We start from the raw sequence: 17,300 nt of genomic DNA, 5'->3' as shown, positions 1-17,300 counted from the left end.
TAGGAATGTGGTTCCATACAATGCATATATGTTGATGTCTTATCAAGCGCATGTTAATATAGAGTATTACAACAAGTCAAATGCTATCAAATATTTGTTCAAGTATGTGAATAAAGGTCCATACAGGATAGCAGTTGGAGTTACAAAGGAAGCTTCTAGTGGAAAAGGATGCTCAGGTTATTGATGAGATCAAACAATTTTATGATTACAGATATTTGTCTGCATGTGAGGCTGTGTGGAGAACTTTATCTTATGATATTCATCAGAGGTGGCCTTTAATGACGAGATTAATCTTTCATTTTCCTGAAGAGCAAGACGATGACGATCTTGAGGAAATCGTGGAAGAAGAGGAAGGAAAATGTACGATGTTCATAGCATGGATGGAGGACAATAAAAAATTTGAATTAGGTCAAATTTTGACATATGCTGAGTTTCCAAATCAATTTGTTTATGATAGAGAAGCAAGAGAATGGAATCCACGCAAAAAAGGGTATTCTATCGGGAGGTTAAACTATGTTCCACCGGGTACAGGTGATATTTATTATATGAAAATTTTGTTAGCTGTTCAGAGAGGTTGCACAACATATGAGTCTATTAGGACAGTTAGTGGAATTACATATTCTAGCTTCCAAGATGCTTGCTATTCCATGGCACTACTGTGCGATGATAGGGAATTCATTACAGCTATTAATGAGGTAGCTGAACTTGCATCTGGTCATCAATTGAGAAAATTATTTGCGATACTACTGATATCTAATAGCATTAGCAACCCATAGCGTGTTTGAAATGCAACTTGGACATTATTAGCTGATGGAATACTACATAAGAGGAGAAAATATTTGAAAAACCAATGTATTTTACTATGTCTTTTTTTATATCAAGATTATATTCTCTTATTATTTTTATTTTTATTCATAATATTAATAGTTTTATTTTGGAATTACTTATTAAATATTTCATAAAATCACCATGTGCTTTTACTAGGAATAAACATGACTGATGACAAATTGAAAAATCTCCGCCTTATTGAGATTGAGAAGATACTCAACAGCAATGCGAGATCTTTAAGAGACTATCAATCAATGTCATATCCTGAGATGTCTGATGTTCTCCTTTTTCAGAATAAGCTAATAGAGGAGGAGTTAGCATATGACACAAATGAGTTTACTCATACAAACTTATATACGGAACAAAATATGACTCATGAGTAAAGGTTAGCATTCGATAAGATACTCAATGTTGTTATTATAGACTCTGGTGGTTTTTACTTCATTTATGGGCATGGTGGGTGTGGTAAGACATTTATTTGGAATGAACTTTCTTCTGCTATTCAGTCTAGAGGAAAGATTGTTTTAAATGCCGCATCCAATGAAATTGCGTCTTTACTCCTACCTGGTGGCAGAACGGCTCATTCTAGATTTTCGATACCCATTACAATTACTGATGAATCTACTTGCAACATCAAGCATGGCAGTTTAAAGGCTGAGCTACTCATTCAAAGTAGCTTAATAATTTGGGATGAAGCTCCAATGCTCAATAAAATGTGCTTTGAAGCACTTGATTAGACGCTCAGGGATCTTATGTCAGTTACCGATCAACATAAGACACATCAACCATTTGGTGGTAAGGTTGTTGTTCTAGGAGGTGATTTCAGACAAATACTTCTGGTGATTCCGAAAGGGAGTGGACACGATATATTGACATCAGCTATTAACTCATCCCATCTGTGGTCGTTTTGTAAGGTTCTGAAATTGTATACGAATATGAGGCTTCTAATATCTTCTTCAGATCAAGATGAAGGTGAAATGAAGAGATTTGCTAATTGGATACTTGATGTTGAAAATGGAAATATTGATTCTGTTGTTGGTGATGAATCAGAAATTAAAATTCTAAATGATTTATTGATTACAACTATTGATGACCTTTTTTCTCATTTGGTAGACTTTGCATATCCAAATTTATTGTAAAACATGTCAGATTACAAGTATTTTTAGAGTAGGACAATTCTTGCACCCACGCTTGAGAGTGTTAAGAATGTAAATGATTTTGTCTTGACAATCTTTCCATGGATGAAAAAGGAGTATTTAAGTTCTGACACATGTCAAGCTGATGAGAATGAAGATGTACAATAAGAGTGGTTCACACCAGAGTTCCTAAATGATATCAAATGTTCGGGATTACTCAATCACAAGTTGATTTTGAAGCCGGGAGTCGCTATAATGCTACTGCGAAACATAGACCAGACTTCAGGTTTATGCAATGGGACAAGATTAATAGTTAACGAACTTGGCAGCAACTTAATTGGAGCGACGGTAGTGACTGGTAGAAATATTGGAGATAAAGTGTACATTCTAAAAATGAACTTGATCCCTTCAGATTTAGGGTTCCCATTTAAGTTCCAACGGAGACAATTTTCATTAAGAGTATGCTTTGCAATGACCATTAACAAGAGTTAGGGTCAATCATTATCACATGTAGGATTTTACTTGCCAAACCATGGACAACTTTATGTTACTTTGTCAAGAGTTAAAAGTCACAGTGACCTCAGGGTTTTAATTTTAGACGAAAATGGCAATCCAAAGTCATCAACAACAAATATCGTGTTCAAAGAAGTTTTTAATAATATTTAGGTAAGAATAATATTATTTTCATTTTAATAGCATGTTATGATTTACACTTTTGTATAAATATTTACTATAGATATAACTAATTTATCTATAACTCTGTTTTCAGATTTGAGATGAAATGTGTAACAAGGAGCACAACATCATATGCCAATTGCTTTTCTAACGAAGTTAGTAAGATACTAGGTTGTCGATAATTTTTTATTAGCCTTTTGATATAAAATTTAGTGTAAAATTGACATGCTATTATTACAGTTATATATGTTCTTATTTTTTTCATGTGTCCCTCCTTAAATTTTAAGAATATTATAGACTTTAAACTCTTCTATTTGCTTTTTACTTTGAATAAAGATAAAACAACATATTAAGTACATTTATTATATAATGATAATGATCGTGTTATACTAAACTCAAAAAAATTATAATTATAAAATATTTTTTTAATTTAACATGTCAAATTTAAATATAAGTTCGTGCATCGCACAGGTTTAACAGTTTGTGTTTTTTTAAATATAGTATTAAATGTATTAACTCGAATATAGCTATTAAGTGTATAAAAATTATGTTTGAATTATGAATTCTCTAAATGAAATTATCCCATTTAAAATATTTAAATTATGATTTAAAAATTTTTTTTGATATAATATTACATTTTTTCTTCATTTTACTATTAATATGTTGATATTGCAAGTCTAAATTACAGTATTTTACTTAATCTTGACTGAAAAAGAAAATAGTTACGTGTTTCTATCATTTAATTTATTTAATACACAAATATTTTTTAATTTAAAAACGTATATTGATAAAAATAGATATAATATAATTACAAATATAACATAAATAAATAAAATATATAAATAAATGCGAAACAAATATGTTTACCAATGTCTTTGTTAAATTTTATAAATTAGAGAATAAATTATGTATTCAGTTGCTTGGTGATCACATAGATGATCAAGTAATTGGATTGTAAATTGATCTCATAGTATACATCTTATTTTTTTCTCATTTTTAAATGAAAGCGAGAATTAAGGGAGTAAGTAGTAATATATAAAGAAAAAAAAATTGCACCACAACACATAATTATAACCTAAAGAAATATTCATATTAAAATTTTACATACTGCAAATCATGAAGATCAATCACAATGTACTGGTCACTTCTCTCTATTTTTGACCATGATATGAGTTTTTCTTTTCTAGTCAAGAATCTAATAACATCTAATTGAACAAAAAAATTGAATTAAAAGTACCAAATTAAGGACAAATGAGTATATAAGAAATTATAACTTTGAACGTGTATAAAATAAAAAGAATTTACTGATTTATTTTTTATTAAACGATAAAACTAACAATAGTATATTAATAAAAGGATACATCTTTAAAAAAAAGTCACAATACAATTTCAAATATTTTCATAAATAAACTATTAAAATTTTTTTATCGATAAAATGATGCTATTATACAATTTTTTGGCAATATATCAGCATGAGCAAGCAAATTAAAATGATTATCCAGAATTTTACGATCATCGACCAAATGTATTATACCTGACTCCATCTTAAAAGATATTTTGCACGTGTGTATAGTCAGAAGATATATTCCGCTTGATTTCTCGATCTCAAAATTTGAGAAGACATAGACTTTCCTTTCTACCAATTCATTCTCAAATATTTTTGTCAAATAATTCTTGATTGAACAATGAATTTTATCGTATTGCAAAACAAATTAAATATAAAAGCTATTAACGTTTACAAAACTATTAAAAAGAATTGTCTTTGACTTGATTGAACAATAAATTTTATCGTATTGCAAAATAAATTAAATATAAAAGCTATTAGCATTTACAAATCTATTAAAAAGAATTGTCTTTGACTTGTGAAATGGTGTACTTATAAAATTAACTTAAAATATGAATTACAAATATTTATAAGAATTTAATTTTGATGCACTGACAGTGTGATTGCACGAATGGTCATCCAAAAGAACGGATGTGATTGCACGACTATATAAAACGCTTTACACTGTCAGTGCATCAAAATTAAACTCTATTTATAAATTGAACTTAGCATTACTTGAAAAAATTTAGTAAATGAATCAATTAATCTTATCATCTATTAGAACTATTTCTATGTAAACCGTCTTACTCTTATCAAACTTGAATGGAACTTTTTATAGCCTTATAATTCTTGTCTTTATTTTTCATACTTTCTTTTCGTATAATCTACTATAGGTGATACTATTAATAGGATCGTAATCAATAGTCATTAGGTATGGAAAAAAAAATAGAATAAAGACTATGTGAAAATTATAAATTTTTTAAATAATAAACATGAAAGAAAATTTACTGCTTATTACATATACTAATAATATGTCAATAATTTTAAAAATTTACTAATAATACTAATAGTTTAAAGATAATTTTACTATAGTAATAATTTAACTAATAAAAAATAACTTGTATGCATTGTTTTTCTTTTCTTAATATAGTGTTAATTGTATTAACTATAAAATAGTTATTTAATCTACTTTTTTCAATAAATCAGACATATATACTCAATATGACCATAAATAATCTAGTAATACTTAAATCCACCAACAAAGTTTTATATGTTGGTTTACTGTGAAGTAAGAATATATCAAAATTAACTCAAAATGAAGAACAAATTAATAGAGAATACTAATGCAGAAAGTTTGTAATAAACAATAAATAATTAAAACCTACTGAATAACAATTCAATGCTATTCCTTAATACTTGCAAAATATATACCTGAAACAACATTATATCAATGTTAGTATATTAAATTATATGATTAACGTAATTATAAAATTGTTTATTAGGAGAATAAAATAATACGAATTTTTATGATAATTTTAATATTCTCAAACTATTAATGTACAATAAGAATTTATCCATTAGCGCCTAGAATTTCTAAATTTTTTTAATTGATAATAATAAATTTTAATAAATAAATAAATTTAGTAAGACATTTTGTTATTACCTTTTTATTATAGGCTCTCAAAAACTTCTCTATATACCACATTCATCGTGCAGTTATCTTCCAAGTGCTCATCATCTTTAAATATTCTAAAAAGTGCATTTTGAAAACGTTGTAGCTCAACCCTAAAATTTACAGAACCTTTAGAAAAAATTGCAAAAAATTTAGAATTATCCTAAAACCATACACAAAACAATCATTATTCCGTGGTCAATACTACACATTCTTAAACAAAACACCACCACTTAAATTCACAGTCTACCGACTATTTTGGAATGCTACACATCAACCACTAAGAAGAACAGTGCACTAAGAAGATTTTTTTTTTCAAAGGGAGTCCACACAACTTATTATAAGAAAAGTGCATCTGAAGTTGGAGTTTTTTATATCATTTAAATATAAGGGATAAACATATCAATGTTAATAAGAGATGTATATTATAAGTTGCCAATTAATTCAATATTTTGTCAATAGTTGAATGGTTTAATAATGTTAATGTTGTCACATACCCTTTTTTCGCAAACATGAATTGGATAAATAATTTTGTTAAAATTAAATTGACAAAATGTATTTCTAGTAAAGTTATTCACTTTATTCATATCTGAATAATCAGCTGGAAGTATTATCACATCAGAATTTGCAGAGAAAAAGGCATCTTAATGAAATTTTTAAAACACCATGAGCATAATAAAAAATTACATATATACCGTGCCTACTCTAAAGATAAAATATCTGTTCAATACTGTACTTCTGTTTGAAGGAACTGATTATGGTCTCATCGTGACACAACTTCACGACTGTGATAGAAACCGGTTGGAAAGAATTAATGTTCTCCAACTTCACAGAAACTTTGAAAAGGAACGTCTTACTCTTGAATTTACTTAACTCTTCAGAGAACTCAATTCTATTCCCACCCTATATTGAATTGAGATGAAGAACAATAAGTGTCAACAATAAAATGTTAGTACATTTTTTATAATGTTCACAAATAGTATATAAATACGAAATCTTTTTAGTACCATCATTATATGTTTTGTCCTCAGCTTTGCAGCAGAAATATTTAAATGCTTACTACCAACAGTTTCATACACGATGAATGATGCATAAGATTCTTCATCAGCAACCTTTAAATTTAGTGAATACCTATAAATAAAGAAAATATATTATCGCGAATCTCATTTAATAAAAACTGGAATAAGTATTATTTCACAAATAATGCACACCTTGGAGTAAAATTCTGTGATTCAGCTTTGCACCTAAAACATTTGTAACTATCTCTTTCTTCTCTCATAGCCAAAGGACAAACATTGCAACTCTTATACCACCAAGACTTTTTCGGAAAAAAATCCTTCACTACTCCAATGGTCACACAAACCGTTTTCTAAAATTCAATAGTTTAATCAATTAAAACAGTGTCACCAAATGATTACAATCCAAAAAAAGTCTGGCATAAGAAAATTTTAGAATGCAATCAAGTTACATAAAAACCTCTATAAGATCCCTAATCTCAGAAATTGGTTTGTACAGAGTGTTATTCAAAAAATCATCTTCCTCTAAATATGAAGCTCTTTTCTCAATGCGTGCAACTGGTGTTGGTGTCCCTGTCTCAATAGCCATTATCCTTTATTCACACAAAATAAAATTTGCGTTACAATGTCGAAGATGCAACCATACACAGTTATACTTACAATATAACTGTAATCTTAATAAACCAACAAAAATGCTAACCTTTGTCTAAATTTTTTAACTTCTTTCAAATTAGTATTGATCATCAATACAAAGTTATATGTTGTATTTGAGACTCACATTTTTGCTTGCATTACACAAAGAATAATATTAGATTCTATGTTAGACTTAGGTGGGTTGGTAAATTTTTGGGATAGATAAATTCTAGTTGGACGGTGTCCAGTATAAAAATAAAAAAAAATAAAAAAACAAAAGGAGCTATTTATTTACGTTATTTTTTTTTCATAGAATATTATTATTATTATTATTGCATAATAGGTTATTAGTCACGTGAATTATTATTATGAAGTAATGTTAATTATGCTTGAAATTGATATAATTGCTATAATTGTCATATACTCTCAATCACATCGATTATATCAATTTAACTATATTAATTATATTCAAATTATTAGTCAATTATTTTAATAAAAAATCTTGCTATAATTAAGTTATTCCTATATTATTATCTTGTATCAGTTGTTATAATTAATTCAATAAAGATATTTATTCGATATATATGTTATCTATATTAATTATATACCAATATTTATAAGAATGAGTTAAAAAAAGTAATATATAAATATATATAATATAATTTTTATATAAAAAATAAAAATAAATGGATATAAACTGTATTATAAAAAAAATAAAGTCTATATATAGAAATAACGAAAAACTCAAGTAATTATTTATTAGTTTTTATGGTTTCTATTACGCTTAATGAAAATTGAGTGATCTAAAAAATAAATATGGAGGTGACATGCACACGTATATTAATACAAAAAGAATTAACATGATTACAAATATAATATAAATAAATATATCAAATAAAAAGTTAAATCAATATGCTTACCAATGTTCTTGTTGAATTTTGCAAATTGGATAATAAGTATGTATTCAGTTACTTAGTGATCACGTAAATAATTGAGTATTTGAGTTACAAATTGATCCCATAGTGTGCATCTAATTTTTACCTCATTTCTAAATAAAAGCGAAAATTAAAAAAAAATAAGTAATAATATATAATTAAAAAAATTGCATATGAATAGATAATTGCTACAAAACAAATTCTAATTATAAAATTTTAAATCTTCACATATTGCAAATTATGGAGATTAACCACAATGTAATGGCCACTTTTTCCTGCTTTTGACCATGATATAAGTTCTCCTTTTCCGGTTAAGAGTCCAATAACATCTAATTAAAAGAAAAAACGAATTAAAAGCATGAATTAAAGACAAATAAAACAACAACAACAACAATAATAATAATAATACAAATTAACTACGTACCAAATAAGTTAGCTTTTTCATTTGTTTGTCTCAATATATCAGCATGACCGAGAAAATTGAAATGATTGTCAGGAATACTACGATCATTGACCATATTTACTATACGTGCGTGACTCCTTCTTAAAAGTTATTCTACACACATGTGTAGTCGGAAGATAAATTCCGATTGATTCCTCAATCAAAAAATTTGAGAAGATATACACCTTCCCCTCGATCAGAGCATTCTCAAACATCTTTGCTAAATAATTCTTGATTGAACAATGGATTTTATCACACTGTAAAACAAATTAAAAAATGAAGATTATTAGCAGTTATAATTCTATTAAATCGCACTGTCGTTGATTTGTCCAAGAGTTTACTTATCAAAAAAATTTAAAATATGAACAGAAAATATCTATAAACTGAACCTAGCATCACTTGAAAAAATCATGGAGGATAATGAACCTACCTTATCATCCATGAGAACCATTTCTAGGTAAGCTGTCTTACTCTTGTCAAATTTAGATGGAACTTTCCATAACCTTATAATTCTTACCTTTATTTTTCAAACCTTTTCATTACATAATTTACTATAGGCAATACTGTTGATAGAATCATAGCTTGTAGCCATTAGGTTTGGAAAATAGTAAAGAGAAAAAGAAATATGAATGAGATATAAATTTTCTAGATGATAAATAATTGAAACAATTGACTAATACGACTTATATATATACATACACACTAATTGCAAAGGATATATGGATTTTTAATGGAGATACTTGCTACTATTAAAAAAAATTATATAAATAAAGACACCTGCTAAGTATATATAGTAGATTATATTGTCCATACAAAATTTTGAAAAAAAAGATAAAACAGGATATATATAAATATGTATAATATTATTGCTATATATGAAGCAGGTTTATATTGCTATAATTATAGAGATTTATTATAATTATATCAATTTTAATTATAATTGTAAATAAATAAAATAGGAAACAATCGAAACTAATTTTTTTATAGTCAAAATTTACTGTAAATATAAAAAATAAAATCACTAATGATTAAAAATTTGATTGAGAAATAAAACTCAATAATCTAAATTTAATTAATTAACTAATTAATCTTATGTCCATATAATATTATTATTATTATATACTGATTAGAACTATATCAATTATATCAATTATATAAAATCAGTTAATTATAATGTAATTAAAGATATTATTATGACATAATATTTACTTTATTTCTATTATACTTTGTATGTATCATCAAAAGATGCATGTTTCATTATTTTTTCTAGATAAAATCTATTTTTTTCGGCAAATTAATTGTGTTTAGGTCAACGATTTACTATACGTTTAGGTAAAGATTTTTTTCGAATTTAATGAAAATACAACTAAAGAAATAAAGGATAAAAATAAACTTAAATATATCTTACAATACTTCATTTTATTAAAATATTTAAAAATAGCACATTCACGAAAAATACTCATAATATATAATTTGAGACAATAATTTAAAATTTTTTAATACTAATTTAATCAAATACTAATATTAAAACCAAATTATTTAAACAATATTGATTCTATTATAGTCCTTAGTCACGTATAGAATAGAGTCATTCTCGTAACGACAACCAATTGAAACAACATCGTAAGTTTGAACATTTAGAATTCGTGCAAATTTGAACCATCCTCGTATTAAATAAACTTCATCATCCGCTATCCATGGAATGCGGCAAGGTATAGAATTACCACACCGAGAAACCAAACTAACCCTTATTCCCCTCAATGGCATTGCATGCATGCAAAAGAAAGTTAGTAATTTCTGAAAAAAAAAATCACAATATGTTATAAAATTATTCTAATAACAAAAAGCTTAAAATAAGAAAATTTAAATATATTACCAATCGTTGACATTGCATATCCGAGTTTGTCACGAATTTAGCAAAATTGAACTTAAATTGAGGGAATTCAATCTCATTATGTGCTCCAATTCAAAGATTCTCGGGCAGACGTAAAAAGCATGGAGGGGATGGAACTTGAACTTGCCCCCGTAAAGTTCCGCGGAAACAATTCCTCAATCAAAAATCGAGCTCCTCCCAAGAAAGCTAACTTTAACCACATTCTATTAGGTTGGTCATAATAAGTGAGTAGATCCAACCATCCTTCAGTAAAGTAGAGATTATTGCCCCTTCTTTGAACACTTACATCCATGTAGTTGGAACCCGAACCATTGAAGACAACTCGATGAGGTATTTCATGGATGTGATGCATTGTAAACGATTGTGGCAAAAGACAATCGAACTGGAATATTAGACGATAAGAATAACTTAGAACAACAACAATTAATAAATTATCAAAAGAATAATATAATAGAATGAGTATATGAAAAATATTATAAAAAATTATAAATTGTACCTTAAAAAGATCAACTTAAATAAAAAATGAAGAATACATTTTTATTCTATGAAGTAGTAAAAAAAATATAAAATTATGAGTTGACTCTCAAATTTAGATTCATGTATCATAGAAAAACACTATATATAGACTTTAGTAAAACAAAAATAAATATGTAAATTATTTATTATTAAGATAATTTTTTATTATATACAGTAATTTTCACGTATTTTTATATATTAGCAAGAAAGCAAAATCACGTATTGTGACTCTTTTTCCTTTTTCACGCCTTAATCTTAATTAATCAATCTTGTGTCTAAAACAGATGTTGGTTAATCTTAATTAAACTTTTAATCATTCTAATTTATTGATGAATTACATTTCTCTTAATAATTGCATTACTAATTTGAAATACAAAAAAAAAGTGATACATATATAAAAAAAGAAAACAAACTTAAAAAAAATCATATTAAAAAGTTTAAAAATAACATATCCATAAAGAATAGTCATAATATATAAATTGAGACAACAATTTAAATTTCTCTAAAACTAATTTAATCAACTACCAATATTAGAACTAAATTATTTAAATAATATTTAATCTATTCTAATCCTTAGATACCTATAGATTAGAGTCATTCTCGTAACAACCAACCGAAATAACATCATAAGATCGAATAGTTAGAATCGGTACAAATTCAGACTATCTTCTTGTTAAAATTGTCAAATTAAATTGACTTTTATTCTCTTCAATGGCATTACATTAATACATCAAAAGACCGGTAGTTTTTGAAAAAAATACAATATGTTATAAAATTATTTTTAATACAAAAAGCTTAAGAGAAAAAAATTTAAATATAGTACCAATCTTTGAATTGCATCTTCAAAGTTGGCACAAATTTTTCAAAATTGAACCTAAATTGAGGAAATTCGATCTCATTATATGCTCCACTTTGAATATTTTTGGATAAACGTAGAAAACGTAGAGGGGACGTGTAACACCCTCACTATCAGAAATCACGCTTCCGGCTGCGCTACTCTGATAGCAAGAAGTATTACGACTACTTTACATACTAAATATTAAAATAGGAGCCTGTGATTCGACACAGACATACACTAGCGGTGAAGGTTTTGAAAAAGATATGCTTACTTAACAAAGGAGAAACATGGAGACGAAGCAATGGCAGCAATTCTAAACTGTCCCCACAGCGGCTCCGGTGATGGTGAAAAACCTCAGTGGCAGCTGCAATAACATCGCAGTGATAACCATATCCCTAGAAATTGAAAGGATGGGAATCGAAAGCAAGAATACTCTTTACCAATGGCAGTGACGGCAGCTAAGAACTCCGACAATGGCTGCGGCAGCTCAGAAGTGACTCTGTCGGTTCAGCAGCAGTGGTGACTCCCTTTTCTCTCTTCCATCTGCGTTTCTATTTCCCTCTCCAATATTATCACCTATGATAATTCCACTAGCAAACAGGGAAGGCAGAGCAGCAGTGTTAAACAGAAATATTTGAGTAAGGGTTAAAGCTTACAAGTTCAAGAACAAGAGAATCGAAACCAGAAGAAGAAGGTTGGTGCTCTCTTCGACTCTGATGGCGGTGCATGACTCACCGGCAACCGTGGTGGCAACGGCAAGGACGGTGGCTCCTCTGGCTCGCACGGTTCTGTCTCCTTCTCTCCCTCACGTCGTTCTTTTCTCCACGGTGGAATCCAACAGGGACCGGCAACGATGGAAACCCATTCTCCGACGTCACTCTCGCTTGTTTTCTCCTTTTCTGGCGACGACGACGCCTTCCAACAACAACAGCAGCAGCAAATTGACGGCGATTGAGGCACGGCAGCGACGGCTCAACCCTTCTCCGTGACGGTCCTGCCCTCCAACAGCAACAATGGATGCAAACTTCCCCTCTCTTCCCGATGCCCCTCTTCGTGGCAACCTAGCGACAGCGACCATGGAGGCTGGAAGACGAAGCAACTCGGCGATGAAGATGCTTCCAGCGGCGGCGTGCAGTTCTGACGGCGACAGAAGCGCGAACGGCGGCGGAGCAGCGATGCGATGCGGCGCGGCGGTGATGACTGGATGTGGTCCCCCTTCTTCCCCTGCTCTCCCGTTCTCCCCTCTCTACCCTCTCTCTCTGTTTCTTTCTTTCTATCCTACTGTTGTTGGGTTTGGTCAAGAGAAGGGAAATATTGGCGGTGGTTAGGGTTAAGTTAGAGGGGGCTAGGGTCTTTGGGGTTTAATTTGGAAATTAGGGTTTAATTTAAGACAAAGGTGAAATTAAGAATTTTGGGTAAATTGGGGTTTGGTTAAAATTAAAGTATATTATATAAATTTGAAATCTAATTTGATCTCTTAAAATTACTTTAAAAAAAATACTACTTAATTATCAATTTACTAATTAACTTTTAATCAAATATTCTAATTTAAAATTAGAGATCATATAATTTATTTTCTGTTTATAAAAATTAAAATATTAAATTCTAGAATCTCTATTATTTAACTAAATTGTATAAAATTCTTATTCTTTTGCAACTGTTAAGCTGTATAATTTAAATATAGAAAATTATTCAATAACTTTAAAATTAAGTAAAATTTCTAATTTAATTGTCAAAAATTTTATTTAATTACTTTTAATAAAATAATTTCTAAAAATAAAGTCTTTAATGAATAAATAAACTGAAATTAACTCATAATAATATTTTTTTAAAAATTATGGGTCTTACATCCTACCCTTCTTTTAAAAATTTTCGTCCTCAAAAATTAAAGTAATATATAAGGTAATACATAGTCTTTGCACTCTACTATTTAAACACTTTATAAAAAAGTATGAAATCTTAGTATGCATATATAAATGTTCAAAACTTTACAAAAGCTTGGAGGAATAAAATAGGGTGCAAATGAAGATAGGCGTTCACAAAACAAAACGGTAGCTTGTGTGGCAAAAGGGTTATAAAGCAGGCTGGTATAACACAACGGATATAATGCTCGCTCGCAGATCTCTTACCCATTTCAAAACTTCAACTCCCCAACTCCATCACTCACTTCACAACTGCATAACATATCACAATCCTAACATCCGCAAACTTTTACGAGGAACAAACGGTTATACTCCTCATAACGTTGCATACTTACCACTCCATCTTTCACATTTACGAACGGCATTTCTAAAGTTTCGTTTGCTACCCATAAAAGTCATACGTGATTCTAAGGCAATCCTCGAGTTTATTCAAAAGAATATAAGACCTTGGAAAAAGACAAGTGACAAAATCCGCCAGGGCTTGAAAGGGTTGTTGAAATTACAAGTAGTCAGGAATGCATAAGGAATGAAGAGTGTCAAACAGAAAATTAGTTTGGCAATCTCAAGAATGATTCCTGAATCAACAAAACCTTATAGAAATAACAAAAGGAAAAGTAGTGCAGTAGTTTGAAACAAAATTAAGTCGAATCAAGGAATATGAGATTTACAGAAAAAAAAATGTCTAAGACCAAGGACAAGGCTCATAAGTCTCGAGTAGAACTAAGAATACTTTCGAATGAATTGCTCATAGAGAATGAAAAACATTTCAAAAACTATTTCACATTTGTCAAAGAAAAAGTGCGCATCAAACACTTTGTAAAAGAAATAACAAAAGTATATTTGTGGCATTACGTTAATACAATTTCATGTTGAAATAGATTATGTAGAGTTTCAAAAGAAAATGAACATCGATTTGACTAAGAGAAAAATATTCCCTCAAATATTTGAGAAAAATAGTTAGGTACACTACTTAACCAAAAGTAGGTATAAAACTCGGAAGGAAATCAAATTGCCTCTTGTCAAAATAATTTACAAGTTAAAGACAAAATAGGTGTGGTTTGAAAAGGGAAAGTCAATTGGGTTAAGGCCAAAACAATTTTCCAAAAATCTTAAAAGACATTTAAGTATTCAATTAAATAAAAGTATACAATGAAATCGTGGCAAGGTTGTAAGAAAATCAAACGTTTGTTTAAAAATTCTAAAGGTTTATATTCAGTCAAGCGTGTATAAAAATTATAACAAATATGGAACAAGAAGTTAAACTTTATTTAGAAAAGAATTCTGAAGTAAAAATTTTCTTATAAGTCGGTTTCAAAATTTTATTTAAAACCGTGCATGCCAATTTCAAAATAATTTTGTCAATTTAAAGAATAGCTATGGATGCAATTTAAGCAGGAAAAATTGATTTAACTTTCTTAAGAAGAAAATCTAAAACTTGTTTTAAAAATTCATTTCAAAACGACATTGCCATCACATAAGAACATTCAAGAATAAAGAGACCAGGCCATATGGAAAAGGATCTTAAATCAAGGGAGTTTAAACAGGATCAACTAGGCATAAGACATCGAACAAGCTTTCGATCGAGCTACTAAAACCTTAAACCTCCTCTTCTACCAGTCGTTCCCTAAAGAGCTAACACATCAGTTTTTACCTCTAAGGACCACACGTGACACTAAGATAAGTACTAGTACATTCAAAGAAATACAATTCGCAGAAAGAGAAGAATAAGTGACAAAATTATGTTTCTCATAAATTCAGAAGGAGGTGTAAGATTGCAACTAAGCAATAATGTACAAGCACGAGAAAACGTTTCGAAAAGAGTTATTTCGCATCATAACAAGAAATATTTAATTTAGGAACTCTAAGAGGTATAAGAGAAGGGTAGTAGTAAATTAAATCAAAATAAAATAAAACTAAATCAGAGGAGTACAAGGTTCACAAAAATATGAAGGAATGGTTGAATTCACCAACAAATAAGAATGATTAAAAGTCATGAAGTATGCCGGAAAGAAGAATCAAAATGCTAATAGGAAAGAATTTTGATTTCAAAGAACTCCAATAGAAACTATAGAGGAGAACAGGGCAATTGCTTTACAAAATTCAAGAAAGTCAATAAAAATGTAAATATTGTGTCATGTTAAAACAAATTCAAGTCGAACTAAATTATACAAGATTTGTGAAATGAAAATTAGCTAAGCTAAGGATGAAATATTTTCTTGACAATCTTGAAAGGTATTTTACATAATCAATTAAGAATTTGCATAAAAACAAAGTGAGCTTGGTAGGAAATCAAGTTGTTTTTCACCAAAACTATTTCTAAGGTAAAGACAAAATATGTGAAATTTGAAAAATGAAATTTAATTGAATAAAGGATCAAAAGTAATTCCTCAGAAAACTTAAAAGATACTTAAGTATTTAATCAATTAGGTGTATATAGTGAAATCACGGTGATATTGAAAGGAGTTCCAAATTTTGTTTTAAAAGGAAAACTTGAAGTATGGTTTCAAAAATACATATGAATAAAGATATGCCAAATTCAAAACACTTTTGTCAAAATTTAAAGAGTGATACAGGTACAGTTAAGTAAGAGAGGATTGAGTTGAAATTTCTTCTTAAGGATTTCAAAAATCCTTTTGATGTATTAAACAATTTCAAGATCACATAAAAGAGTACATAAATCAAAAAGAGTTTGAACAGACAGAAGCAGATCTTCCAAGGAATTTAAGTAAACATAGGCAGTTAGGATTAAACGAGAATGCATTTTAACAAGAATTAAGATTGAGAAATAATCAAACTATTTTTCAAAAAGAAATCTCAAGTAAGAATTTTCAAGGCACACTATGAAAGAAATGTTACAAGTCATCAATAGAATTTTCAAGACACATAAAAGAATATCCTCGAGAATTAACCCCTAACGTTCCCAAACCGCGCGATAAGCGTTACCTATTACTTATCAATTCCAATTCGCCTATAATAACCTATTAACTTCCCTGTTCACATAAGCCATTAACATTAAGTTGGCCAGACTTAACATCAACAGATATGCAACGGTAAGCTAACAGTGTTAATTAATAGGCAGTCATGTGCATAAAATTCTAATTCTTGTTACTTGGACAAGACCTACAACATGACAGACACTCAGAGAATGCAATGAAGCATGGTCAGTCCATCCCCAAGGCTCTAATGTTGAGAACCTAACCACACGGTCTCACCACGAAGTTTCAAAGTTGTCATAAGAAGATATTTAATAAGAAAACTGTTTTCAAACTCTGATTATCGTAGCCTTATGGATCTTTTAAAAACCTATAGGTAATCGTTCAAAACCTTCTCAAAGAAACAATGTTTAATCAGTCAGAAATCCAAAACATTTCCTTTCTTATAAGAAAATCTCAATCAGAAACCAACCACGCAATCAAATAACACAATCATTAATTCAGCACCAAAGTTCATTCTCAAATGTAGCACACCA

The 17,300-nt window shown here is 28.9% G+C and overlaps 2 protein-coding genes across 2 annotated transcripts; one reads left to right on the top strand and one right to left on the bottom strand.

The window, feature by feature from the left end:
• Positions 993–1,967, top strand: LOC107621385. Its single transcript, XM_016323408.1, has 3 exons — positions 993–1,106; positions 1,335–1,500; positions 1,588–1,967. The coding sequence occupies exons 1-3, from the start codon at positions 993–995 to the stop codon at positions 1,965–1,967; spliced, it is 660 nt and encodes a 219-aa protein (XP_016178894.1).
• LOC107621386 lies at positions 6,341–7,240 on the bottom strand. Its single transcript, XM_016323409.1, has 4 exons — positions 7,112–7,240; positions 6,847–7,004; positions 6,643–6,766; positions 6,341–6,538 (listed from the first exon to the last, which is right to left on the bottom strand). The coding sequence occupies exons 1-4, from the start codon at positions 7,238–7,240 to the stop codon at positions 6,341–6,343; spliced, it is 609 nt and encodes a 202-aa protein (XP_016178895.1).

This window comes from Arachis ipaensis, chromosome B10 (genome assembly GCF_000816755.2).
Source record: "Arachis ipaensis cultivar K30076 chromosome B10, Araip1.1, whole genome shotgun sequence".
In the NCBI taxonomy this organism is placed as follows: Eukaryota; Viridiplantae; Streptophyta; class Magnoliopsida; order Fabales; family Fabaceae; genus Arachis; species Arachis ipaensis.
Note: the sequence above shows the minus strand (reverse complement) of the source record. Positions and strands in the feature narration are given on the sequence as shown.